General features: G+C 41.7%; 1 protein-coding gene across 2 annotated transcripts in view; it reads left to right on the forward strand.

Annotated features, from left to right (window-relative positions):
• Positions 1 to 303: 303 nt before the first annotated feature.
• The window catches only part of DERL1 (derlin 1), a 52,680-nt gene continuing 25,984 nt past the window's right edge, over positions 304 to 26,999 (forward strand). Inside the window, exons 1-8 of one of the 2 annotated variants that reach the window (XM_006916581.3) lie at positions 308 to 695; positions 10,982 to 11,093; positions 15,034 to 15,098; positions 16,156 to 16,182; positions 16,743 to 16,838; positions 18,039 to 18,091; positions 19,553 to 19,663; positions 22,710 to 24,972. In XM_006916581.3, the coding sequence (XP_006916643.1) occupies positions 543 to 695; positions 10,982 to 11,093; positions 15,034 to 15,098; positions 16,156 to 16,182; positions 16,743 to 16,838; positions 18,039 to 18,091; positions 19,553 to 19,663; positions 22,710 to 22,848 (756 nt within the window). In that variant the 5' untranslated portion in view covers positions 308 to 542 and the 3' untranslated portion in view covers positions 22,849 to 24,972. Of the gene's footprint in view, positions 696 to 10,981; positions 11,094 to 15,033; positions 15,099 to 16,155; positions 16,183 to 16,742; positions 16,839 to 18,038; positions 18,092 to 19,552; positions 19,664 to 22,709; positions 24,973 to 26,999 lie in introns of those variants that run through there. The other variant, XM_015592995.2, reaches the window with a different exon arrangement.

Consider the following 26,999-nt stretch of genomic DNA (forward strand, 5'->3'; position numbering starts at 1 on the left):
CTGGCATCTAGTAAGCCCTCAATAAATATTTGTCGAATGAATGAACGAATAACGAAATAAGTGCTTTATTGTCCTCCTTTCCCTTTAAACACCCTCCAAGTGGACCTACCGAAATTATCTTTCCGGAGTGAAACAGGTGGAGAGCGTTCAGTCTCGCCATTGGCTGGATTATTAGCCGTTGCTCCTGGCAACCACTGTTCTCCACCAGTCGTGTCGCCATCCCGCCTGGCCCCGCCCCTCAGCGCCCCGCCCCCGGGCCGCGGAGCTTCCGCCCAGTGGTAAAGACGGTACTCGCCCTTTAAGCGGCGGGACTTCTGGTCAACGTCGTTCGCGGCCGCCGGAAGGGGAAGTTTCGACTCGAAACGCTCTCTCGCTGGTCCGAATTCGGTGGCGCCACGTCCGCCGATCTCCGCCTTCTGCACCACGACTTGGGCGGCTTCCGCCTCGACGACACCTTCCACTCGCGGAGCCGTCCGAGTCGTGAGGGGCCCGGGACGGGGAGTCGGGCGGCGGCGCACATCCTGGGCACCTAAGAGGCGAAGATGTCGGACATCGGGGACTGGTTCAGGAGCATCCCGGCCATCACGCGCTACTGGTTCGCCGCCACCGTCGCGGTGCCCTTGGTCGGCAAACTCGGTCTTATCAGCCCGGCCTACTTCTTCCTCTGGCCCGAAGCCTTCCTCTATCGCTTCCAGGTACTGACCGGCGACTGGGGGAGTGGAGACTACAGGTCCCAGGCTGGTCCCCGGCGGCGGAGCGAAGACCCGCGGGTTGCCGATGCGCGGTGCCTCGTGGGATTTGTAGTGCGAGGGCTCCAGCGATTTAGGGCCGGATCCTGTGCTCGAGGGGCGGGGTGGCGGCAAAGGGATCTGGAGCTAGGGTCTGGAGAGCTGGAGGCATGGAGACGTGGGTTCGACCCGCTGGGAAGGGACTGATTTCGTCCCTTTGCTAAGATTATGCTCCCGTCCTCTGTACTCAGAGAAGGAGGCAGTGGGGAGGGAAGTCGGTGATAGTCGACAGCGGTGACCAACAGCCTGGCTTTACTTGGAGCAGCTAGCTGTCCTCCGACTTTTCTGTGCCACGTGGGTGACGTGTGGCTGTCAACTTACTCAACAGCCAGCTGAGTTCCTTTTACATTAATGGAGTCCCCCCCGCCCTCCGCAGCACCCCCATAGGAGTGATTTGAGGTCAGAGAGCAAAGAGTCAGTTTATTTATCTGCACTTACCCAGGCCCTGACTTATTATGTGGCATATAGTGGCTGAATGCAAGAAGCAATGTGTAAAGAGTTAATTGCTCCAGAAATGGAAAGCCTTGTTATTTTTTGAAGCACAAAGGAAACAGACCAGAGTAACATTTCTGGCAAGAGAATATTAGTTTCCTGGAGGTTGTGTTTAGTCACTGGATTCTGTGATTTGTCTTTAATCAGTGGCAGGGCAGACATTAAGAACTGACATTACGTCAACACATTACTTGGCCTGTGGATAATACTCTCGCTGCGCCCTCTTCACTGGCTATTTCTTAGTGTCCTTTGCTGGTTCCTCATCTTCCTGACCTTTAGATGTTGCAGCGTGCCCCAGGGGTCAGTTGTAGGACCTCTTCACTCTCCTTAGATGTAGGCGATCTCATCTAGCTTCATGGCTTTAAATACTTTCTATAAACTGAAGATGCTCAAGTGCAAATATATGCATGTTTAGTCCAGACATATCTCTTTATTTCCAGACTTCTACGTTTAGCCATCTATTTGAAATTACCACTTGGGAGACTCATAGGCACCTGAAACTTAACATGTCCCTAACTAAATATGCTTTTCCCCTTTGCCCTAGAAGTAAATAGAAACTCTGTTATAATAGGAGCTCAAGGTAACAGTCATGGAGTCATCCTTCTCTTTCTCTAATATCCCATAATCTGTCAGCAGATTCTATTAACTTTAGACACATATCCAGAATATAGTCCCTTTTCATTCTCCATTGCAAGCAATTATCATTCCAGCCTGTTCCTTTCAATCTTTTCTCTAGACAGCTGGAGTGATCCTTTAAAAACATAAATCAAGTTCTGTCAGTCCTCTGCCCAGAACCTTCCAATGCCTTCTCAACTCGATGAGTAAAATTCAAGTCCTCTCAGTGGCTTACAAGGCCCCCTGCTTCATCTCTGACCTCATCTCCTGCTTCTCTCTGTCTTGCACGTTAGGCTCCACAATGGAATGCTTGCTGTCCCTTCAGCTAACTCCATCTCTCCTCGGGGCTGTTTGCACCTGTTTCTCTGCTTGAGGGAGATAACCGTGGCTTATTACCTCCCTCAAGTCTGCCTAAATACCATCTTATTGGCAAGGTCTTATCTGATTGCCCTGCATAAGATAGTACCACTCCTTTACTCTGTCTCCCTTACCCTTAATATTTTTTGTTATACATCACTCCTTGATATTTGTTAGTCCACTTCCCTTCAGAAAATAAAGCTCCATGACAGCCAAATCTTTTCTTATTTACCACTGTCTTTGTTACCTAGAATAGTGCCTGGCACATAGCAGGTGAGTGCATGGGACTTGCTAATGCTGGGCACTGGAGGTACAACAGTGCATAAGATGGAAAAAGTCCCAATTTCTGTGAAGAAAATGAGAGAGAGGCATGTGATAGAAAGTGACTTAAGGGGGTGTCATTCGGTAGAGTGCTCCAGAAAAGCCTCAAAGAAGATCTCCTGAACTGAAATCTGAATGATGAAGAGCCATCTTTGGGTAGATCTGGCTCTGGGCACAATCTTCCAGGAAGAAGGAATAGTAAGTTTAGAGGCAGGCACTTGAAAGACAAGGAAGAAGCCAGGACAGAGCCAGCTGTAGGGATGAGGGTTGGAGATGAAGACAGAGAGATAGCCAGGAGTGAGTGCAATAAAGCAAGGACGGAAAGGTAGACTGGGACTAGATCGGATAGGGCTTCGTGGTTTGAGCTTTATTTTTAAGACACTGGGAAGGCTTTGGAGCCTTTGAATGAAAGACAAGATTGCCTTGACTGCTCTGTGCGATGGACTTGGTATGTGAGTTTGGGTATGAGGAACGAAGTTAAGCAGTGAGAGATGGTGTTTTGGACACGGATGGCTGTGAAAATAGAAGTGGGTAGGTTTGAGAGCTGGAGTGGGCAAGATTGCGGCTGAATGGCTATGAAGGGTGAATGGGTGAAGGAGGCAGCACTTAAAGATGTCACGGTTTTCACAGTAGGTGGTGGAGCCCTGTACTGACATTGGAAATATTTAGGGAGGTGAGGTTTGGGGGCTGGGGAGAATATGGGTAAAGAATTATGTTTTGGCCATGTTAAGTCCAGAGATGCTTTTTAGGCATCCAAGTGGAGAAGTTAGGTAGGTGGATATTAGAATATGATTTGGGCCTGTTGCCAGAATTGCATACTGTTTTCTACTTATTTGCTTTGGTTAATATTTATTGACTGAGTAAATGTCTGCACTTTGTGCCTGGCGGCATGTTGGGTGATGTGCATGCGTAAGGTGCTGTGGTTATAAATTGATTTGTGAGAAAGCTGGTCAAAACTGACTCTTTGATCATCTTGGCAATATTATGTTCACTTGTCTAGTCAGATTAGTAAAATAAGAAAGCCTTTCTAATAGACCAGAGATGTATACTGTTAAAAGAGGTGAACTGATTAGAAAGAGTCATCATTCATGTCACAACTTCTTCCATGATTTTCCCATCTTCCTTGCATTGCTTCTTGGGGGCTTGTTATCCTGAAACTGGGAGAAGCTGCTGGCAGGAGGCAGGAGGGTGCACTGCCCAGGTGCGAAAGGACCAATATTTATACCTTCTTTCTGCCACTGTGACTCCTACTCATTCTGGACAAATTTAGCTTTCAGATCCACCTAGAGGAACTTATTTGCAAACGAAGCAGTTGAAGGAAAAACTTGATCTGAGAAGCTGATGTGTGAGGACAAACAGCCTGTGTGGTGCGCTTTCTGCTAAAGGCTCATCTTTTCCTTAGAAGCTGGATCTTTAACAGCTTGAAAAAAAAAAAAAGTGGAGATGATTAATTTAGAATTGTGGATTCTAAAACATTACTTTTCCTCTTTATCTATAAGTTTTCTCTGAGTAGTTTATTGGTTTCGAACTCCCAAGTTTAAAATATCATTTCCTTAGTTTGGATGGGTGGAACCGCATAGGTGTGTGTTAAGACTCACACGACTGTTAGCCACAGTTTTTGGTCCCTCGCACTTACCACTCATCAGTCAATAGTGCACCATGATGAAACGTCTTCATACTGGTTCCTGATTAACTAGAAGACAGGTGACAATCTGCTGCTGCTCTAGTGGTTTCTGAGATTATGTGTCCCAGGCCTTCCTCCACAGCAGTACTTAATTTCTTTGGACAAAATAACACCATCTCCTTACATCTGGATTGTGCCTCTCCATATGTTATCTCATTCAGCTCCCACAGTCACCCCGAGATAAATGTTACCCCAGTTTATAGACGACCGCTGTTTCAGTTTCTATTTCGGTGAGTTGCATTTCTGAGCTCTCGTTTAACTCTTTGCATAATATCTACTAAAACACAATACTTAAGTGTCTAACAACACATTTTTGAGGGTGACTTCTTCCCTGTTAGTCATAGCAAATTTTTTTTTCTTTTTCTGTCAGAGCAGGAAGACCATGGGATTTCAAGGGGAGTTGTGGTCTGCAGGCCTAGCTCAGCCTCTTACTAGTTGTATGCTCTTAGATAAGTTACTTATCCTCTCTGAGCCTCAATTTCTTAATTACTGAATACGTGTATATAACCAGCACATCAAGAAACAGAACATTACCTAAAACAGTCCCTAAAAATGAGGATAATTTAATACTGTATAGATTTTGTTCTAAGAGTTCACTCTGTTCTAAGTCCATTGAGTATAAGATGCTCCATTGATTTAATACAACTTTTTGGAGGGGGAGGAAGTAGAAAGCACATGTGAATTATAAAATGAATATATCGATAGTAAGACACACCCTAATTTCAGAAACACAAAAATGAGTATCTTCAGATTGAGGAAATATGTTATCTGCTTCATGCCTCTATTATATAAAATACATAGAAAAATGTAAAGTGCCCAGGATATAGTTTGGTAAATAACCTATGAAAAATATTACCATTTATTTATTAGCTAATAATAATTTCTGTCATTACTGTCTTCTTTCTGTGGTGAGGAAGATTCCAATTTTAATTTGTAATTGAAATTGAAATATAACTGCTGGATTATTATCCTATTTTTTTTTTTTTGTCCCTTTAAAAGCATCCTGACTTGAGATGGGAAGATAAGAACTCTCAATTTCTCTAATTTGTTTCAAGAATAATAAGAAATGTCACCAACCAAACCTGGGATTGGGCCTGGTGCTTATATTTGCCGAGCTTTTGCTTGTGTTACCACGTTTAACCCGTGAGAGCAACCCCAGCAGATCGATTTAAGTGTACTGGGGAAGAGAGACATGTACACACATAACCAGGGTGGGATGGATGGAGTCTGCAAGCTGAGCAGAGAAGTAGCCTCAAAGTTTGGCTTAGAACTTTAGTGGCAAGTGTTTGGTTAAGTAGTACGCTTAAAATTTGTCCTTAGCAGTCCTGTCTACATTAGATAGCTCTGCTGTGGTCTGTAGATAAGGTTGCCCATTGGACCATAAACCAAGTTTATTTTCTAACTTTTTATTGAGTTACAGTATACAAGCAGGAAAGTGTATGTGTTACATTTTTATAGCTTGTTGAATTTTCTTTTTTTTAATTTTCAAAAACCAAATAAATGTATATAACTAACACCTAGATCAAGAAATAGAACATTACCAGCACTCCAGAATGTTCCTACTACTTCTTATCACTCCCCCACCAATGGTAACTACTATCTTTTTTTTTTTTTTTTTTTTTTTTTTTAACTTTTATTAGTGTTTCTTTGATGCTGAATTTACTCCTGGGCTGTAAGTTTTTGTTTCTTCAGTTTCCTCTGAGATATCTTTTTCTTCTCTGCAACCTCCTCTTCTGGCTTAGGAACAATCTGCTCTTTTTCAGTGAGGATCATCTCAGCGTGGCAGGGGCAGCTCAGGTAGGGGTCACCTGCCCATAAGCTCTGTGTGTTCTGCGCTGCATCTTGGGATCCTTGTGCACCAGGATGTGCTCAGTGACCAGAGAATCTGCACCTAAACCCTTCAGTTCACATTACTCTGCATGTTTAAGCACGTGTAGAAAGAATTCAGCACTCTTTTTAGGCTACCGACCCTGTGACTGGCTCCATTGTTTGGCCTGGGCACACCTACCACCTCACCATTGTAACGACAGAATGGCACACATCGCTTCTGTAAAGTGACATCCTTCAGCTACTTGGTGGCTTTTCAGATATGCATACCCTTGATTGCCTGGGCAGTTTCACGCGTGTTCTTAAAGTGAACACAAAGATTTGAACCTCTTATTTATTTTCTTGCAGTATGTAGGCTATGATGCCAGCACAGAGTTCGGCAGAAGGAATGGTAGCAAACTCCCTTGTTCTGTTTCCCACCTCGGGATTTGAAATCTATCCCTACTTCCTTTTTCCCCCCGTCATTTTTAAAATTTATTTGCTTGTTTATTTTATTGAGGTAACATTGGTTTATGACATAGAAGTTTCAGGCATGTAACATTATAATTTGACATCTGTGTGTGCTGCAGTATCTAGCCTCTCTAACAGTACGTGTGAGAGTCACCCATATTGTTGTGCGGGGTTGTGGGTCGCTCATCCTCATATTGTTCCGTTGTGTGAATAGACTGCTGTTTATTTACCCATTCTACTGGTAATAGGCCTTTTGGGTAGTTTCTACCTTTGGCTAGAATGAACAATGATGCTGAGAACATTCTGGTACACGTCTTGGTGAACATAGGTGTGCATTTCTGTTGAGTATATACCTAGGAGTAGAATTAATGGCTTCTAATAGCTCTTTAAAAGTCCTCAGTTGAGACTGAGTGCCTTTTATTAGTTTTTCTTGCCTACTTCTGAAGAGTGCTCCCATCCTCTTCCCCCTCCCCTCCCCTCCCCCCCCAATAAAAAAGCCACAGTTTGCTAACATCAGCATCTGGCACATGGTTGCGCTTCTTTCTTAGTTGCTTGGTGATCCGTGTAGACTTTAACTCCAAATCAACCAACCCTTATTGTTTTTGATAGTTAAAAAAAACAAAAACAAAAACCATTGTAGACTCTGGATGGCATTTGTGATGATTTTAGTAGCAGATTTTTGGGAGATTTTAGTTCAAGGATGGCTGAACTAAAACATCTCTAGAAGTTGTTGGACTAATAAGTAAAGACCAATGTCTCATTTTTTTTTGAAGGTATTGTATGCCAGTGAACATGTGGGCTTCTTGCCCTTGTTAAGTGAAGAACTCTGGGGGGCGGGGTGCCTAAACTCTAATGAGGAACCAGCTTTCCTCCTGAAAAAGCTGGGGCGGCTATGGTTCTGGCTTTGGGATTGCCGTTGGGTTGAAATGAGATGCTCCCCTTTGAATCTTCTGGCATGTGAGCCGTGCAGTCCTGTCTGCAGGTTCTGGGCTCTGGGTGCTACACTTGGCTGACTCTTAGGGGATCCACAAAGGCTTTCCAGGGTTGAAAACATGCGTCCACCACTCCTAGACCTGAAAATAAAGCCTTTTCCTTATCGTATTTACATATTGGTTAGAAAAAGGGGGATTTAGTTGGGTGTCTTCCATGGGGATTTCAGAAATAATATATAACATTAGGTCCTTCCGAAGAGACAACTTTCTCCTGGTGTTTTCAAATTATATTTTTAAAATAATACAAAAATCATAAGACTCTTAGATCAATGAAAGCAAGTATAACTCAAGGGTAGGCTTAATGAATGAGGAAGAGAAGAGAGGTATTTTGACAGACACCGATTTCCAAAGAACAGGTGCACACAGTGGCTAAAAATAGTGTCATGTTGTCAGTGTTAGTGAAAAATGTAATCAGAAGAAACCCAAGGTTTCTTTTCTAAAATCAGGCCTTGAGTAACTTACAGGAACATGGGGGTCGTTTAAAGTGTGCATTTGTAAAACTCGGGCCAGTGTGCCTCTCCTAAAAGATTATATTAATAGTCATACACCCACACATAAACATTTTTTTTTAGAAAGCACCTTTTTAATCCACTTTCTTAATTCCAGCCTTTTATAAAATCCGTGAGACAAGGAAGGCAGGAGTCATCAGACAAATGGCATTGAGTAGATGAAGACACAAACTCAAAGGCCTGATTTTCCCAGGCCCCCTGGCTACTTAAGGCCAGGCTTGCTTGCTTCTGGTCTTTATCCCAGTGCTTTTCATAAGCAGGAAGAATCAGGATTGTATAAGCATGACAAGTATAAGTAGTACTGAAAATTTTTACTAATTGTAATTATACCTCATAATAATGATGTCACTTGTAAGAGTCACTGTGAAAATAGGGGTTCAGTATCATCAACTCTGGAGTCAGGCCGTCTGAGACAAATTTCTAGGTCTGCCACTTACTAGCTATTACTTAACCTTTTCTCATCCAATTTCCTCATCTTTGAAATCGACCTCCTGAGTCAGTGTATGTAAATGAACAGAATAGCACACTATTGTTTTAAAACCATTATCCGAAGTAGGACAAGTTTTAGCGTATCATTCCCCTTTTATAGACAGCAGTTGAGGCACAGAAGTGAGCATTTGTAAGCCGAGACTTCAGTCTGGGTCTCAAATTATTGCCAGTGCTCTTTTACTCGCAATTTCTGTGATGAAATTGCGAGTAAACCAAAATGAATTTTAATCAGTTTTGTTTTACTGGTTTAATACACAGTTCTTGGCAGGTCACATTTTAGTACGTAAAGTGCTCCGAGGGTCACATACCTGTGCTACTTGGAGAATGTAACTGGCCAGCTCTGTGTCCGGCCAGGCCCCACAGCTCATGTCTTCCATTCCAGCCACACCCAGGTGTTAGCTGCACTGTTCATTTATTGCACTCTCAGAATCCTTTGGGACTTTGTACTCATTTTCCAAGCCCAAACTTCCACTCCGTTGGGTCCCCTCTTGCTTCTTTGGACAGCCTCCCGACTACTGAGGACTCGGCGCACTGACCATGTCTTTTGTGCTCGTACAATAAGGCACATAACTCTCAAGCCAAAAGCCAGCATTATGCCAGCACTTCGGAAAGTCTGAGAAGACCATCTACTTCGACCACTATGATTTAACATTGTTCTGGAGGGGTTTTCCAGTGAATTAGATGAGAATAGAATAGGATATGACATTTTTTTACAGATAGAGTTCTATACTTGGAAAGCCCGAGCAGCTCAGTTTTCAAATGTTAGAAACAATAAGATAATTCAGTTTTGGTTGGTGTATATGAAGAGATAGAAAGCAATAGCTCTATGAAAAACTAAATGCTATGAAATACTTCTTCCTGGCTGAGAATTGTATCAGTATCACATTGATACCAAGGTGCTGGTTCTAGTTCATTTAGAAAAATGAAATATCGAGACTAGCCAAGGAAATTGTGACAAATGTGAAAGAAAAATGGTAGGAGGATTATTTAATTCTATAACTTTACCAGATACGCAAACATATTATAAAACTAGAAATTAAAATAGCTTGGTATGGGTATAGGAGTTTAATTCCAAACAGCATAGTCTAAAAGTAGACCTTAATAGAAAAGAGAATAAGTATGTGATAAAGTCAATGAAGAAAAGATGGGTTACTTTGTAAATAGGGTTGGGAAAACTGAATGACCATCTAGAAAAATAAGTTGGATTTCTTCCTCACTCTTTAGGTGACCCATGAATGTGCTGCAGTAAAACCGAGAGTACTTTTTAGTGGAGAAGTATCCTGTAAGCATGGTACATGAGGGCTACATTTGCCTACATTAGATTAAACTTTTACATGTCAAACTATGGCAAAAATACCATAAAAACATCCGTCTAATGACAGACCAGAAGATATTTGCAACAGTGAGAAAGGGAAATTTTCACAATATATAAAGAAATGCAAATCTAGCAGAAAAAATAAAGGAAATGCTAAAGTTTTAAAAACATGATTGATGAATATAAAATACATCAAATGGGAGCGTAGAGAGAAGACACATTAATCTACATTTTTGGAGGAAGTATAATGGTTAAACGTTTTTGTAGGCATTTGGCAAAATTTACCAGAATTCAATGCAAGTGTCTGATCTAGCAGATTGATTCACAGGAATTTATATTATATGTACAGGTTTAATGAGGATATTCAAGAATATTCATCGTGGCATTGTAACAGTTTAAATGAAGTTTAGCTATTCATGTAAAAGGGGTACTATGAGGGCAATAAAAATATTTTTTCAAGGGAATGAAACAAGGTATAGAATAGTGCACTCACTGTAAGGTAGGATGAAAAAGGATGATAATAACACATACTATTATTTCCTGAAAGCAATATGAGAAACGGATCTGATGTTGCTAGAAAGGGAAGATCAGGAGAGAGGCTAACTTTTAACTGTAGAACTTTCTGTAATTTTTTCTTGGGGTGCGAGGGTTAATATTGTAGTCCATGTTGCCTAAATAACGCAATGATTTGGATAAAAGATTCCTATTTTACTTTTACCTTTTGAATATGACATTTTTTGACATCCTAGTATTTTTTGGTTTGTCATTCTAGTATTATTATTTTCCTAAATAAAGATATTACTGCATTGTTAGAAATTGACTCTCATTTTTGACAGGCTTTACTGTATGCCTGATCCCCAAAAAGACTAGCCATATTCTGCTATAGTATTGATTTTTTTCAATTTGTTTAGAAATATTTATATTTATTGCTTATTTTATTCAACTGATTTGTAAATTGATGTGATTGTAACTGATACGAGCTTTTCTTCACTTGTTTTCTAGAATGATATTGGTGGTGTCCCTTTAGTAGGTCTCCTCATTGAAGAGAACGTTTTACAAGAGTTAATTTTGTTTAGTTAAAAGAAAAAAAATTTACCCGGGCTTAGAGAAACTAACAGCTGTGTTTATTTTGATCCTGACAGATTTGGAGGCCAATCACTGCCACCTTTTATTTCCCTGTGGGTCCAGGAACTGGATTTCTTTATTTGGTCAATTTATATTTCTTATATCAGTATTCTACACGACTTGAAACAGGTATGTTATCCATAGTTTTAAGTATTGTTTCTGTTTAATTTCCATGTTTACTTGTTGGAGGAATTTTAAGGGCATTTAGCAAATAAAAGAAATGACATAATGACAGGAAGTGCTCAGTAAGTTGTAGCTGTGCCAGGACCGTACTAGGCACCTAGGATATTCAGTTTTTAATCCTCACAATGTCATTATGAGGTGTAAGTAGCAGTGTCTCTGTTTAATGGGTGGAAAAAAAATAAAACTGAGGTTTACACATTTTGCCCATGTCCTTAGTGGCTGAGCTGTGTGCTTGTCATTTAATTTGACATCTCTCTCATTTCTGTCACACAGCAGTCCTTGTCTTTCAGTGCACGATCATGTTAAAGTATGTGTATCTCCTAGATTGGGGTTGAAAAACACTGCATTATGCAATTAAAAGCCGAGGCTCATTCTCTGTCATTGAAACAATTTAAAAATATATAGCTGTGGTTTAGAATATCAGTTTATCAGATATGACTACATCTATTATGTTATGGATAAGCTTTTTAATAAAAATCTTTTCTTATAAGGTTTCTTACTGATTGTTATTTATTTTCTATACTACCTTACATGCTCTTCTGAGTTGCTTACACCGAGAAGCCATAAATTGATAACTGCTGTGTCAAAATGTGAATATAGTGATTTTGAAAAGGCTGGCTGACTTCAGAGATTTTATAAACCTGCTGGCCAATGGCTCAGGATAGAGAATTCGGAACCACCCTTAAATCTGTCAGTGTGAGCATTGTGAATTAATCTCATAACTGCAGGGGAATAGAAAGATGGGCATTTACGTGTCAAATATAATTTTTCCTTAAATTGGCATTTGCTATAAGAGCTTTTTAAAAAGAAAGAAATCATCAAATTAATACAAAGCGTCAGGCCTAGACTTGTATTACCCCTGAACTTGGCTGAGGAGACACAGATGCAGGACTCTCACCGCCACTGCATCAGCGGTTTGAGCCTTAAATCCACCAGCACGTGTGATTTGCATATGATTTGCATTCTCCCTCATCCCAGTTGGACCTGAATGTTACTGACTTGCCCTGATACAATTTGATTGAGGATTCAGTTGTTGGAATAATGCTTTTTAAAAATATGTCAATGGTAAACTCTAGATTAAGTGTGGATGATCCATAACCAGTTTTCAAAGTTTTTATTACGGAAAATTTTCAAAGATAAAAGTAGACATTTTTTCTTTTTATTGAGATAAAATTCACGTAACATAAAACTTGCTCTTTTAACTATTTAAAGTGTACAACTCAGGGCTCTTTAGTATATTTGCAGTGTTGTACAGCCATCACTACTATCTAATTTCAGACATTTTCATCACCCCACAAAAAGCCCAAAGCAGTCACTCTCTATCTCCCTTCTCCCCTTCTCCCAGGCCCTGGCAACCAATTTTCTGTTTTCTGGGTGTACGGATTTGCCTATATGGGACATTTTATCAGTCCTCTGTGACTGGCTTCTTTCATTTAGCATGTTTTCGAGGTTCCTCCACATCGTAACATGTACCAGTATGAACCCCCTTTTTAACCATTACTCACCTTTAACAGTTATCTCATAGCCAGCCTTATTCTATCTATATCCATGTCTGCCCCTCCACCCCTGATGATTTGAAGCAAAATGCCAGACACGATAGCATTTCATCTATAAATATTTTAATATTTACCTCTGAAATACAAGGACTTAAAAATGATCGTAATACTGTTATAAAACCTAAATTACAATAATTCCATAACCACTTTTTTTCTGAAAATCGTCTTCCCTTGGTTACTTAAGGTCCTTGAACCCAGCTACCTATCCCTACTACCTAGTCAGGTAATAGAACTAATTAGTAATACCACAGTAACACAATAAATCTGTAGGATTATTAGGCATGGCTCTTTTTCATTTGCTTTAATCCTAGAAGTTGCCCCCTCTCCCACCGTCCAATCACAGAGCATTTTGAAATTCTAGAGCCGAGAGGCATTTTTTAAAAGTTTTCTTGATGCATAATTCATATACTGTGTAATTCCTCCCATTTTAAGTATACAATTCAGTGGATAGTCATAGAGTTGTGCAGTCATTACAATCACTGTTAGAATATTTCATCACTGCAGAAAGAAACCCTCCCCATTCCTGTTCACCCCCGTCCTTCCTCCCAGGCCTCAGACGACCATTTTCTGCCTCTTTAATTGACCTGTTCTGGACATTTCTTATAAATGGAATCATATAATATGTGGTCATTTATGACCAGCTTCTCTCATTTAGCATAGTGTTTTAAAAGTTCTTCCATGTAGCATGTATTATTATTACTTATTCCTTTTTATTGCCAAATAAGATTCCGTTGTATGGAATTACCACCTTTTGTTTTTTCTGTTCATCAGTTGACGGACATTTGACTTCTTTTCACTTTTTGGCTGTTATAAATATTGCTGCTATGAACATTCCCATAGAGAGGAACTTTTGAGATCCTTCCATTTAAATAAGATTTCACAGACAAGAAGTGATGACCTGCCCCAAAGGTCGCAAAGCCATGTGAGGCAACACAGCTAGGACCAGAACTCGGGATTACTGATTCTCGGTCTGCTCTTCACCAAACAGCCTCAAGATAACATTTTGACAAAATATTTGCCACCTGCATGTTTTCCTGCCCGGCTCAATTAAGTATATATAAGAAGCTTTGGCTTATTTGTAAGGGTTCTGATTTGAACAGGATGCCTGCAATTTGAGACCAGTTAATTTGTAAATTCTCAGTTGGAAGCCTGCCAAATAATAAACTACTATAGTTTATGTGATTATAGTATTTTAAATATTCAGTTGAAAGAATGCTTAGAAATCACAAAGCCAAAACCACATCAAAAGATACAACAGTATTATTAAAATTCAGAAACATGTTAGAATTTCAGCTCTGATTCATCACAGCAATCCTCTACCATGAAGCATCCTTAGCACTGTGGCTAAAGTGTGCCTTTGAGGTACCAAGGGAGAAATAAAGAGAAAAAAGGAGAGACTTTAGCTGGAAATCCATTTTCTTTTAGATGTTTTTTTTCTGCCTTTCTGACACTTGTTAGGATTTTTAAAGAGTAACTATATATCATAGAAGCGTGATGGGGTGTGGAGGGGAGGGAAGGTGACCGCTTGAGCTAGAAGTGACCTTACAGTCATTTGTGTCTTTGCTCTGCATCTAGATTCTAGACTACCAACCAAAGGCATGAGGAATCACCCTTAGAAGGGAGAGCTGGGCCCGTGTTGATTTTTCTGCCCAGTAATAAGACAGAGCCTGGATACGGTTTAGTGACAAGAGCACTAAATTAGTAATTCGATTTCACTAAGCTCCTAACAAACCATGTGACTGTGCTCACGTACCTGTTTCCTCATCTGTAAAAGGTGGGGGGCGGGGATAGGTCTTTCCATCCTACCTGGCTGGTGTAGTATGAGGATTTAGAGTCAGAGGCTGTGGAAGACTTTGACTGTCCCTCTATTCCCCTGTACGCCGCCCCCCTCCCCCCACAATCAGAGCTTATGGTCTAGTGGAGGGAGAAGGGATTAACCAAGTAATCACAAATGTGTCATCAGGTTACGATGAGAGCAGTGAAGGCAAGGCCGGCGGGCTGGAGGGACGTCAGGGGGTGGCGTCTCAGTAGCTGCGTAGTTGCTTGTCCTCTCTTCGAGTGTCTTTTAGCCCGTGGTCATCAGAGCAGGTTACCTATTGGAATTCAGTTGGGAGAACGCAGGTTGGACTTACTAGGTGACTTTAGTTTGGGGCTTTATTGAGACATGGTTTTGGATATTTTTAAAAAATGTACTCTTATTTGAGAGAAGTGCTTTAAAAATATTCTCATTTTGGCTTCCCTTATAATTTTTGAAGTATTTCTCTACGAAGAAGTGATTTATTTTGTTCTGAAGTTCTGAACCATGACATTTGGCTTATTTTTGTTTCTAGGAGCTTTTGATGGGAGGCCAGCAGACTATTTATTCATGCTCCTCTTTAACTGGATTTGCATCGTGGTATCCTTCAGTCTGTTATTTTGGGCCAGAAATAAACCAGTTTTTTTTTTCCAAGTTTGGGAAAACAGACAGTATTCTGTATAATACTTTAAATCACAGTATTTGCATCTTTGTTTACTACAGTTAGTAAGAATAATTAAAGTTCTTTTTAAAAGCTGTAGTAAATCGTATAGCCCATGAGTGATGCATTCTTCTGCCATCGCCTCTGGGAGATTTTCCCACATTTGGCTGAGCTTTATTACTGATCCCTCTTCTCGTTCCCAGTTCTCTGTGTTCTCATGTGTGACAGCTCGTTGACTGAAGCACAAAGAGGTTTTGGGACATAAGACAGCTTTCGAAATCTGTGGTCCTGATTAGAAAATTAATTTACAACCAGCATCCTTTTCTGGCGTCCTCGCTGTTCTTGCCTTGGGGTCCTAAGTAGGAATTCAGTCCCTCTTTAGGTACCTGGCTCTGGGAAAGGACACAGCATGTGTCTGCTGTGTGTCAACCCAGTTGTCAGCAGCCTTCCAGCTGTGGACCTTTACAGATGGTGAGAGCGGCTGAAGGGATCCGATGGCTCAAGTTCAGTGCTGAGTGGGTGAGCTCGAGCTCTCTTTGGGACTTAACTTCCATCGACACTTGGCCAAGAGCCAGAACATGAGGCACTTGGGATGCCCTTTATCCTCCTTTAAGGGAAGAAAAACTGTTTTGGGCTTCAGCCATGCCACGGAGCCCTGAATATCAGTATAATCACGATTCGTTTCAGAGGGCACAGGCATCTCCGTTTTCTAATGGAAGGAGAGGCACTAAAATGCAGTGACAGAGCAAGGCAGAGAGGGCGCAAGGTGACGATACTGTTAATATGCCAAAGCAGTTAATTTCTTCCATTTCCTTGTCATTGTACAGTCTAATAGGCTATTTATAATGAAGATTATTAGATACCTTTGTGTTCTAGGATGTTTTAAGCAGCCTGAACTATAGAAAGGTGTGTTCCCTCAGAACATTGGAAGGAAATGAACTTTTACTGGATGCAGGATGCTTTGTTTCTATCTGATCTTTAACTTTACAAACCAAGATTACTGGTTTAGCAATGGACATGCAGGTAAGTTGAAACTCTCCATTTGCTCTTTTATATGTTTTAAATTTACTTCTAATGGCCTTTGACAGTTTAAATGGCATTAACTGCAGTTAATTATGTAGTATGTTGAAATTATAGAATTATAGCTGTTTTATTTTGAAGATCTGATACGAGTTAGCTAAGCCATTATTTTTCATACTCGTTTCTTGCGTCTTTATCATGTTTGAACATTGTGAGCGATGGTAATCCCACATGCATGTATGTGGATTTATATTTACATTTTTAAAAAATTGAGACGGTACAGGAAATAAAGCTTTATGACTACTTTTTTCAAGTAACCCTGATATTTCTGAATCCATCTAAAAATTTTGTTGTATTTTAGCCTGGGATATCATAACATACATTATATGATTAATTAAAAGGATCAACTTATAATTCTGATGAGCTGAATTTCTTTTTGCTTTTCGAATAGTCATGTGAGAATTCGTTTGGTGGGGAGAGGTAAAAAAAGAAAAGATAGATTCACACTGCCTCTGACTTCAGGCCTCCGGAGCCTTGTCTTCACCTGTCACCTTCTCCTGCAGTTGCTGATGATCCCCCTGATCATGTCGGTGCTTTATGTCTGGGCCCAGCTGAACAGAGACATGATTGTATCATTTTGGTTTGGAACACGATTTAAGGTACTTTAACCTAGTTGGGAAAATTTCCTTTTCATTTGTCTTTGCAGAAATTCCTCTCCAGCCCAGAGGTGTACTTTCTGACTCGTCCAGAAGAGGTCACTGCAAAGCAGTATACCTTAGGCAAGCCCCGCTCCCTCCCCCAGGCCCCCTGCATTTCTTCAGCCAGCTCAGCGTCCTCACTTCTCCCTCCCTCCATACCTCAGGCCCGTCAGGCATGTGTCCCTGAGTGATTGCGCGTGTGCGTGCGTGCGTGTGTGTGTGCGCGTGCGTGTGTGTGTGTGTGTGGTAGGAGAGGGAAGGAAAGATGTGGAACTGTCCCTTTTAAAATCTGTTCTTACCACTCTCTGTTACGTATTTTACATTTTAGATAAAACATTATTTTTTGCCCCCAAACTCTTCCCTTTTGTGCCTTCTCCTCCCCATTTTCCACCTGTAACGTCTTTTGTATTTTCTTCCTCATATAAATCCCACCCATTCTTAGTTTGAGTCAGGACTGAACGTGTTTCCTGTCACTCGCCTGGACTTAGTCTTGTCATTGGGCTTCCGCCATATATCTTGTGTTTCTCCTATAGTACTTACCGCATTCTGCCTTCAAGTTATTTATGTATAACCCTTTCTTTACTAGTTTGTCAAGTTCTTTGCAGCTCCCTTAGCTCTTGGTATGATGTTTTGAATTTGGTAAGGGGCTCAGATGTTGACTTCATCTGGAGAGCTGCTTACTTGGGAGTGTATTAGCTCAAGATATCAATGTGTAAAGAGATAAAAATTCAGGTAATTTTGTGAAATACATAAAAAGAGAACATGAAAAGATGAGGTGTTTTTAGTTTACGGGTAACAGTTTGCTGGCTGGAGCCTTAATGTGATTCTCTTATGCACCGTGTTTTCATCAGTGTCTGTAGGACAGTCATCTACTTTCTGAAACTATTTTTTAATATTAACTCCACAGGGCATGCGTATATCCGAAGACTATGGGCCAAGCACTCTGTCTTTCCCGTTACTAAATACAGGAATACGTATGATTTTAGATAGGAAGTTTTAAGTGCAATAGGAATGATGCTGGGTGGATCTGAGAAATTTTTGCAGTGACTTTCCAAAGGATTTCTATAAAGCACTTGTCAGTTCATCCCTACCCACTCAGCCCCCCAGCAGGTGTATCCTTTTCAGGTGTGGTTACTCATGTTTGTGTCTGTTCTTTCTTAGGCCTGTTATTTACCTTGGGTTATTCTTGGATTCAACTATATCATCGGAGGCTCGTAAGTAATATTAGATTTATTCAATGAAGCTCATCCTTGGACGATTTCCGTTCTTTATTTTCCTTCTCTAATCTTTATGAAACTTTAAAGAATCTCAACATCAGTGCACTGGAATCTTACACTTACTAAATAATTTCATTTCGATGTAATTGATTAGATTGCAGGGCACTAAGCACATTTATCATTGAATGATTGTTTTTTTCTCTTTGTTAGCTCCTTGTTACAATATGCTTCCATATATGTGTTTTTGAATAAATATTTATTTCTGGATTCACTGTCCAGATTGAGCAAACATAGATCTCATTTGTCTCTGAGCTGACTCCTCTAAGAACTATGCATAATGTTACTGTGTTTTTTATTTCTAAGGCATTTTCAGAATGCCTTGGAAACTGCTCACCAGTCGTGGAAACGCAGATGCTCAGATGGGAAGCAGTACAGAAGTTTTGGTCAAACGGGGTCAAATTTCTAGTCTGGAATTAGAACTTAAGACTTGAGAAAACCTTTAATGTGTCCAATCAGAATTTTAGGGGGAAGATGTCAACATGCAGCCATTCTAAGAACTCCCATTTCTTATACTACAAAATATTTTTAAAGTCTTAATAGATTTTAATAGTATTAGTTCTTAGTACGTCCGACATATTTGCTCTTTGTGGTCCTAACTTCTACTGCAATTGATAGGGAGAAATGAATGAATCAAGCAAAGAGACTCTGTTTAGAGCGTAGCATGAGCTTGGTAAGGCTGCCCTGCCACCCAGAGGGGCAGAGTCTGGGAGCAGCTGCACAAGTTGACTCGTCCCTGACAGGAATCACGTTGCAGGTGAGGACAGGGAAGGATATGTAACAGTAAGAATGGATCTATAAGACCTTGACGTGGCCTGGCCTATATGTAAGCGTGGGAAAACTGAAGAAGGTCAGTGCTTATTTTCGGATTACAAGGTGAAGGTCAGCTTCTGAAGTGGTCTCTGTGATGTCTGACACTCAAGGATAGCAGAGGGGAGAGAGAGTGCTCAGCGTCTCCAGGAGCGGGGAGCAGGCGTTCACTGTTCCTGCTTTGCTGACTCCCATGCTTCTCTCTTGCTACCTTCATTGTTTGCCCGTGCTTTACAGATACAGGATTCATGACTGGAAGCATTCAAAAGTTTGCAGCCTCCCCAACTCTTAAGGCAGAAAGTAGCAAAAACAATATTTTGAGGATGGGCTGGGCTTGAAAGAGATGTCAGAGGGCCAGCTGGCCTCGAGGAGCACGGACCCCATTGGTCCAGCAGATCTGGTTTCCCTTCTCCCTCAGAATGCATTTGCCACTCAGACTACAAAAGGGCCCTTTGTAGAGCTGTCACAGCCTCCCGGGAACCAGAACTGGGCTGCCGTGAGGGATCTCGTTCCTGAGCTGTTAGTTAAAACTTGCTGTGCCTCACTTTACTGCTCGAATGTCTTTAAACCAGTGTGGCTCTCTGCTTGCAGGGTAATCAATGAGCTGATTGGAAATCTGGTCGGACATCTTTATTTCTTCCTAATGTTCAGATACCCGATGGACTTGGGAGGAAGAAATTTTCTATCCACACCTCAGTTTTTGTAAGTGTTTCCCGCCCCCCTCTCATTTAACAGTCATTTTACTGCCTGTGTTCTTATGTATCTTGATAAAAACTCCACGAAGGGTAGGATTTACCTCTTTGTCTAAAGAAATGTGAGCCGACAAATGACTCGCCCTGGTCACACAGTCCCAGGAAGCCAGGGAGCAGAGCCGCGCTCAGTCTTCTTCGTGGAGCCTCGCCGGGGTTACTGAGACGACATCAGGCACCACGGTGCTTCCAGCTCCGAGCAGGTGGCACCTGTGTACACCGGTTGGCTCATTGGTTAGCAGTTTAAAACATTTTTATGTTAAATATTATAGACTGGAATGTTTATAGGACTTTTCAAAGTCGAAACGAGAGACTCGCGGTTTGTAGAGTCCTGCCCACCTGGGAGCACGGGCCCGCTCCTCGTCTGCGTTTCGGGTTCAAGTGAGGAGGCCGAGGGCACAGCTTTGGCCGTGAGACAGACTTGGGTTGGAATCCCGTTCCCCTCATTTACCGGGTTTCAAGATTAGGAAAGTTACTTCAAAAAACCTCTGAGCTTCCTTGTGCGTCCGGAAGCTGGGGGAAGGCCGTCTCATGGGACTGCGAGAGCAAGGTGCACGGCTGGCAGGTGGCGCAGTAGTGGGCGCTCGGTAGATGTGAGCTCTTAGCCCTGGTCCCGAAGGTGGGGCAAGGGTGGGATTTCAACCAGCCGAGGGGACGCCGACACGCTTCCACGTGTAAGCAGTGTGACCATTCTATCCGTGAAGCAAAGGCTGTTGAAGAAGGGACCGGTGAAATCACCATCTGGGTGTCACAGCCCGCCTGACAGTCATGTCTAATCTCCAGCTGGGGATATGCAATAATAGCTTGCATTTAAAAGCTTTGGGAAAAAAATCAAAAAACCTTTTCACATCTTGCTTGTTTTAATGCTTTGCAGTTTGTCATTCTTCCAAGGAGTCTGTGAGGGCAGTGAAACTTGAGTGGGTCCCCCACCCCACCCCACCCCATTTTATAGATTATAGATAGGTTTTTTGAAAGATTTTTTTTTTGGAAAATATACAAACAAATATACTATTATATTTTTTTTCTTTGAGAGCATAAAAAGAAACTTGCTTCTCTTCTGAGCCTTGGGTTGCCTCCAGGCTAAAAAACAAATGACCAATCTGCTTTCTAATTATCAACGGACACACAATAACAGCAGGCTTGGATTTTTTATCTAGGTTTATCAAGTCGGATGGCAGATGCATCAATTAAAAAAAACTTGGTACTTTGGGGGGCAGCCAACAGTTATTTTACTTTAAATGGCCATGTTCTGACTTAACTGGAGATATTTCTCAATTGTGGGCAACAAAGTATATGAGATTCTAGTGGGAAAATCAACTGCTTGCTGGAGCTTGCCTTCCGTTTGAGCTTCTCTGTTGGTGGAAGCCCTTCTGTTAAATTTTGCATAAAGATCAGATGACAAAATGTAGCTCCTTGCAAAAGCAGTAACTGCTTTGAAATTGCCATAAATTTTTGTTGATTATATATAATTGGGTCTTTTTATACTAATTACTTGCATTTAATTTCACTATCTAAGCAGTGGAGATGGCTTCCACATTGTCTTACAGTAAGAAACAAAGCAGGACAGCCCTAGCGTTGCCTTTTTAAAGTGCTCGATTTTATTATATACCTTGAAGTATTATTATTACAGCAGAACGTCATGGATTTGAGAAGCCAGCACTTGGAAATAGTTTGATTTTAAGCTAAAGCTGTATTTATTTAAAGGGGAAGATGTGAATTGTAGAATTCTAAGATGTGTCACTATTCTGCATTCCATTTGGGAAAGGAGACAGATCCTTTCGTACGCAGTTCTTCTTCTGTTTAAAAGGGGTTCATTATCTTTTTGGGGAGGGAGCACGAATGCATCAAAGGTGATAGGAATCAGTGAGGGCTCCAGTTGCGAAGTGCTCTCACCTGAATTGCACCGTGTGTGACTTGTCTGCAGTTAAGTGGTGCAGGAAACAAGCTTGGAGCTAGGCTCCCTGGGTTCGAATCCTGACTGTCACCTTAGAAGAGCTTTACTCAATCCTGCCTCAGTTTTCCCATTTATAAAATGGGGTAATAGTAGTGCCTACCTCCTGGGGTTGTTGTGAAGATGAGATGAATTTGTAAACATGGACGCACCGGGTATAAGGGAAACGCTTTATGATAAGGTTGTGCTCTGTGGGCTTTTTGCTGTGGTCACGTCAGCCCTCAGGGTTTGTATCGGATCATGGTCTCTGCTTTCAAGCAAAATTTTAAATTGGGATCTGCTAAGTGGGATAAGGGTAAACACACCCTCAGTGCGCTGATAGTCAAGGAAGGGAAATAGTTGGGAAAACTGAGAACGTAGACTTGGATTTGAGTTTTCTCAGCCGTCCTGTGACTCGTAATTTATGAATTTGTAAGGTGGGAAATCAGCTAACCGTTTTGGGCTTCGACTTTCCCACCATCTATGAGATGGAAAGAATGCAGTCCGAGGGAAGATCATGAATAAACTGTAAGAACATACCCAGGCATAAAGCCGCCTTCTGCAGTCTCCTGTGATGGAGGCCGTAGGATGCAGTCGCATCGTACAGATGCCATGAGGGGCTCCCAGGCTGCACATTTGTCCTCTGAAAGTGAATTTATTTTGTATCCTTTGATCCATATTTAGATATATAAAAATACTGAGATGATTATATATATGTGGTTTTTTCCTGGTGGTTGGGCTTGTGGGAGTAATATTTTTGTTTCTGTACTGTTCTGCATGAATTAGTTCATAATCAGAAAAAATTTTTTTAGAGTGTGAATTTAGGTGAAAACTGAATAAATTTAAGAAACCTGAAGAGTAAGTGCCTTCTGTGGTCAGGTCATTGAGCTAAGTGCTGAAAAGGCAAGTTAAATAAGACGCTGTCCCCAGCCTTCTATTGGCCACAGACTAATATAGTTCAATGTGGCAGATTACGGGACGCCAGGAAAGGGGGATGTGCTACATTGTCTGATAACTGCGTGGCAGTGATTTGGTTGTCCTCTCTCCCTTTGTCCCCCACCCCCTCTAGGTACCGCTGGCTGCCCAGCAGGAGAGGAGGGGTGTCGGGATTTGGCGTGCCCCCTGCTAGCATGAGGCGAGCTGCTGATCAGAATGGTGGAGGCGGGAGACACAACTGGGGACAGGGCTTTCGACTTGGGGACCAGTGAAAGGGTGGCCTCCGGCCTGCCCACCAGCCACTCTGCTCAGATGAGTTGTTTCTCCCAGTGCTGGGTGTGTTTAACAGCCGAGTCCTAGCAAACACCGTTGGACCTGACCCACACTGAATGTAGTCTTTCAGTACAAGACACAGTTTTTTAAATCCTGAAGAAAAATAGAAGTGTTCCTCAAGTTTCATGATTCTCATTCAGGTCCTTACTGCTATGAAGAACAAAGGTCAACTGTGCAAATTTCAGAACTGACTATATTTTTTCGGTGTCTTCTCTTCCAAAAACCTGAATCTGAATAACAAGTTTTGGCAGACCGTGGTCGGCTGTCACCAACCTGGGCGTCTGGGATTGGGTCTTCAGTCCTTGTCAAAGGGACCCATACCTCTTTCTCGCACACATGCCTCCCTCCCACTATTTCCAACCCCTAAATTTGCAACTAGAAGAGGTTGCCCATAAAATGATTCTGCCTTTGACAAGCTCTCTTATTTATTGACTTTTGCCAAGGCTGGGTCACAAAGAACTCGTTGACACCCCTTTTCTTTGCCTTTGGTGGCAGAACTGTAACAATAGGGGAGAAGACGGGAGCAGTGGATGAAGAGCTTCCCCCAGCTTTTGCATTTGTGACCTGATGTCAGTTGCAACCACTTGCCACCTCTTCAGATGTTTTTATAAAAAAAGCACCTCTGAATGGGTGAAGGCCGCAGATTGGTATTAATGAGTCATGAAGGTTGTTGCTAGACATGTTTTTTCTAAGTTAAGTGATCAAAACTATAGCGGAGTTGCATCTTCCAAAGGGGCTAGGTGTAAACCGTGGTGGGCATAATCCCTTTGCATCTCGTGTGTGGGTCGTACTGGCTTTGTGTGTACCCAGAGTAGTTAGATGTATTGCGCTAGAAAGTTCCAAATCACATTTGCCACAGGGAGATGCTCTCTCTCAGAGGCACCTGGGCACTGATTCCATTTCATTCTCATTGTGGATATATGTTTATTGAGTAGAGTGGAAGGGAGAACCTTATACCCTATTTAAACTGTCATTTTTGACCCCTTCTCCCCCCTTTAATGGCCATGTGCTTCAGCTGATTGGGAGGAAGGTGCAGCTCCTCTGTACATAGATCATATTTTAAGAGCTAATATAAGCACATCTAAGTGAATCACTAATTTTGGGTTGTAATGGCTTTAGAATCATTTGTGTTTGAGGGTCTTTATCATTTTGAGTTATGAATGTACATCAGACCAGTTTAAATACCTACAAAACCTTTCTCATAGATGAGCTTTTTCTATTATAGCTAGACTTATCACCAAATAAAGTTTTTTGAAGGCTACGGTGTTTCAGTTTCTTATTTTTACGTTTTATTCTGAGAACGGACTGCTAGGAGCAGTATTGAGTGGCTACTCTACTTTAGTCGACTAAAAAGGCTTTGAACGTTTGAAACATTGTATGCTAACAGGGTGACTGTTCTTTGCCCCTCTCTTAAACCGTGACGTGTATTGTCCTAGGAAGTGGGGATTTGAAAACAGCTCCTCATTTTTAATAAAATTTGTGTGTATTTCCTCATATTTAATTTATACGATAGAATAGGAGCTGGGGAGAATCTGAACCTTAACCTGTCATGTTCTGTTGTTGACCTGTGGCCACAATAAAATTTACTTGTTAAATTTCAGAAGCAGTTATTCCTATGGTGTCGCATGTGCGACTCATGGTGCGGAGTGGGGACTCATTGTACGTGTGAGAAGGTTCTCACGGGGAGTGAGCTGGGGTCTGTTTATTAGACGTCCTCTTAGCAACTCAGCTGCCTGAGAGCAGTGGTTTTTCTAGCGGTTGTTACAAGTATAATTTAGAATTCTTCAGTTCAAGGCAAAATGTTCGTTAAATTCTTCCTCTTAAACATGTTTAAGAATCTGATAATTTTTTTTTTTTTTATAATTTTATTAATCTCGTCTGGATTACCTGTCTTTCTGGAATAATTTTAGCTAAGCAAACTGTGAGATTTGATTTGGCAAGGCAAGACATGGCAGTAGATTCTCTTTATGAATGAAAAAATCCTTATTTTGTATAGAGAAATTCCCTTTTTGTAACAAATCGTTTTTATTGATAAAAATTGTGAATTAAAATGTACAACTCGATGGGTGTCTGTCATAAGTTTTCGTATCCCTCCTCTGCTGCCTCTTTGATATACTACATAATTGCTGTAACCAGTCATATCTTGGGCATTTAGGATTGTCCAATATGTGTTGCTATTACAGCAATACAGCTAACATTTGTTATACCTATTTCCGTTCAAGTGTTGGAGGGTATCTGTAGCGTTCATTCCTGGAAGGTGACTTTTCTGAGTTTTAATTTTAATGAAGCAGGATGCTTCAGAATACTGGGTTAGGAGATTGTAGTGTGATTCATGGCCTTTCTGTAGCTTCCACCCATGGGTCTGTGAGTCCCAGAATCCTACTGAATTAGTTTTGCCCCCCTGCCATGTAAAAACTCACGGAGACTGGAAGGCAGATGCCATGGCTCCCTGAGCCTTTTCCAGGTGACCATCCAAGTCTGTATCCCAGGCTTCAGGCAGGCCCTCTTCATTCATCACGAGGTGGAGTGCCGGGAAGGAGCAGGGCTGCGCACCCCTCTTCTGGTACTGGAGAAATAACTGGAAGAATAGGAACGACCTGCTTACTTCAGAGGACAGCACATCGCCAGCGTTGCCGTGTTCCACGCTTCCTCTTGAGTAATGCCGACCGAACAGGCAGCGTCGCAGTTGCCAGCGGCTTCGTTCCTTGCCAGCCGTTTTTCAGGTCCTTTCCCCTTCTAAATTTTCAGCATTAATCCTCAATAACGGTTAACCTTTGGGAAAATTTACTCCTTGTCACTGTTAGTATCGCCAAGTGCTACTTTTTGATGGGCCGTGAAAACGTGTGCTTCCTGGCAGTTGACGTGTTTGGTTTCCGGAGTGGCTCTGGTGCTTTTAATTGGAACGGGGGGAAATACTGTGTCGTGTCATTGCTTACGTGTGCGGGTTAAGCCCAGAATGCTTTCCCATGTCCCCTCCTCTTCCTCACAACCCTGTTCATTAGGGTAGAATCCCATTTTCAGTAGCGTACCTAGGTATGGAACATTAGTGTGACAGGTACTTTATGAATAATGTAAGTCTCCAATCTATGGTTTCCCATTCTTTCTATATGTGAGAATCACTTGAGACTTTTTCAAAATTCAGATTTCTTACATCTTTCACATTCTGCATATTTCTAAAGTTCCCAGTGATTCTGCTATCCACCTGGGTTTGGGAACCAATGGAGACCAACTTGTGAAATAGATGGTATTATCCCCACTTCCCAGGTAAGGAAATTTGAGACTCAGATTAAGTCACTTACGATCAAGCAGCTAGACGGTGCCAAAGACGAGGCAGGAACTCGACTCTGAGTTCAGATCTCTCCCTCCTGCCGCTTCACATTTGAGGAATCCGACATTCAGTATCTAAAGCACCAAAAAAAAGAGTCTTCCCTTGCCAGGCTGAAGGCAGGCCAGAACGTTGGGGAACATTAGTTGAAAGTATAAATTAGCTTTCCATCAACCCTACGGGGAATTGCCTTGTGGCCTGGAAAAAGGGAAAACAGTATATGCGTATATGTTATATATAATATATTAACGTATATTTGTATAATGGTGTCTGTTGTTTATTGAGTCGTGCTTAGGCACATGCAAATAGGACCTGATGTCTGTCTTCAGTCTGTTTCCTCTACTGAGGCAGACAGCGTGGTTCATTGTAGGTACTCACATACTTGCTGCATAGGTGAACATAAATTATAATTTGATAAATTACTAGAATAGAAATAAGTGGAAAAATTGTCTTGGATTTTGGGCTACTGAGAATCATTAAAAGGTTTTCACATTTGTTCTTTAAAAAGGAACTGGTTGCAACATGGGAGTAGTGGGGTGGGGAGCAGCAGACCAGATGACTGAGTTTTGAGTTGGTTGCTTGGTGCAGGTCTGAGGTTAGGTGTAGGTATAAGGTTGACCTGAACCAAGGCAGTGGGATTGGAGGCTGGGGGCTGCACCGGAGAGACCTCTGTGAGAATTGCTGGGACTGAATGAGGAAGAGGCGGGATTGTGAGCAGGGATTCCCACTGGGCGTCAGGACTCCATATAAGTTTCCCTTAGAAGA

This window comes from Pteropus alecto, unplaced genomic scaffold (assembly GCF_000325575.1).
Source record: "Pteropus alecto unplaced genomic scaffold, ASM32557v1 scaffold164, whole genome shotgun sequence".
In the NCBI taxonomy this organism is placed as follows: Eukaryota; Metazoa; Chordata; class Mammalia; order Chiroptera; family Pteropodidae; genus Pteropus; species Pteropus alecto.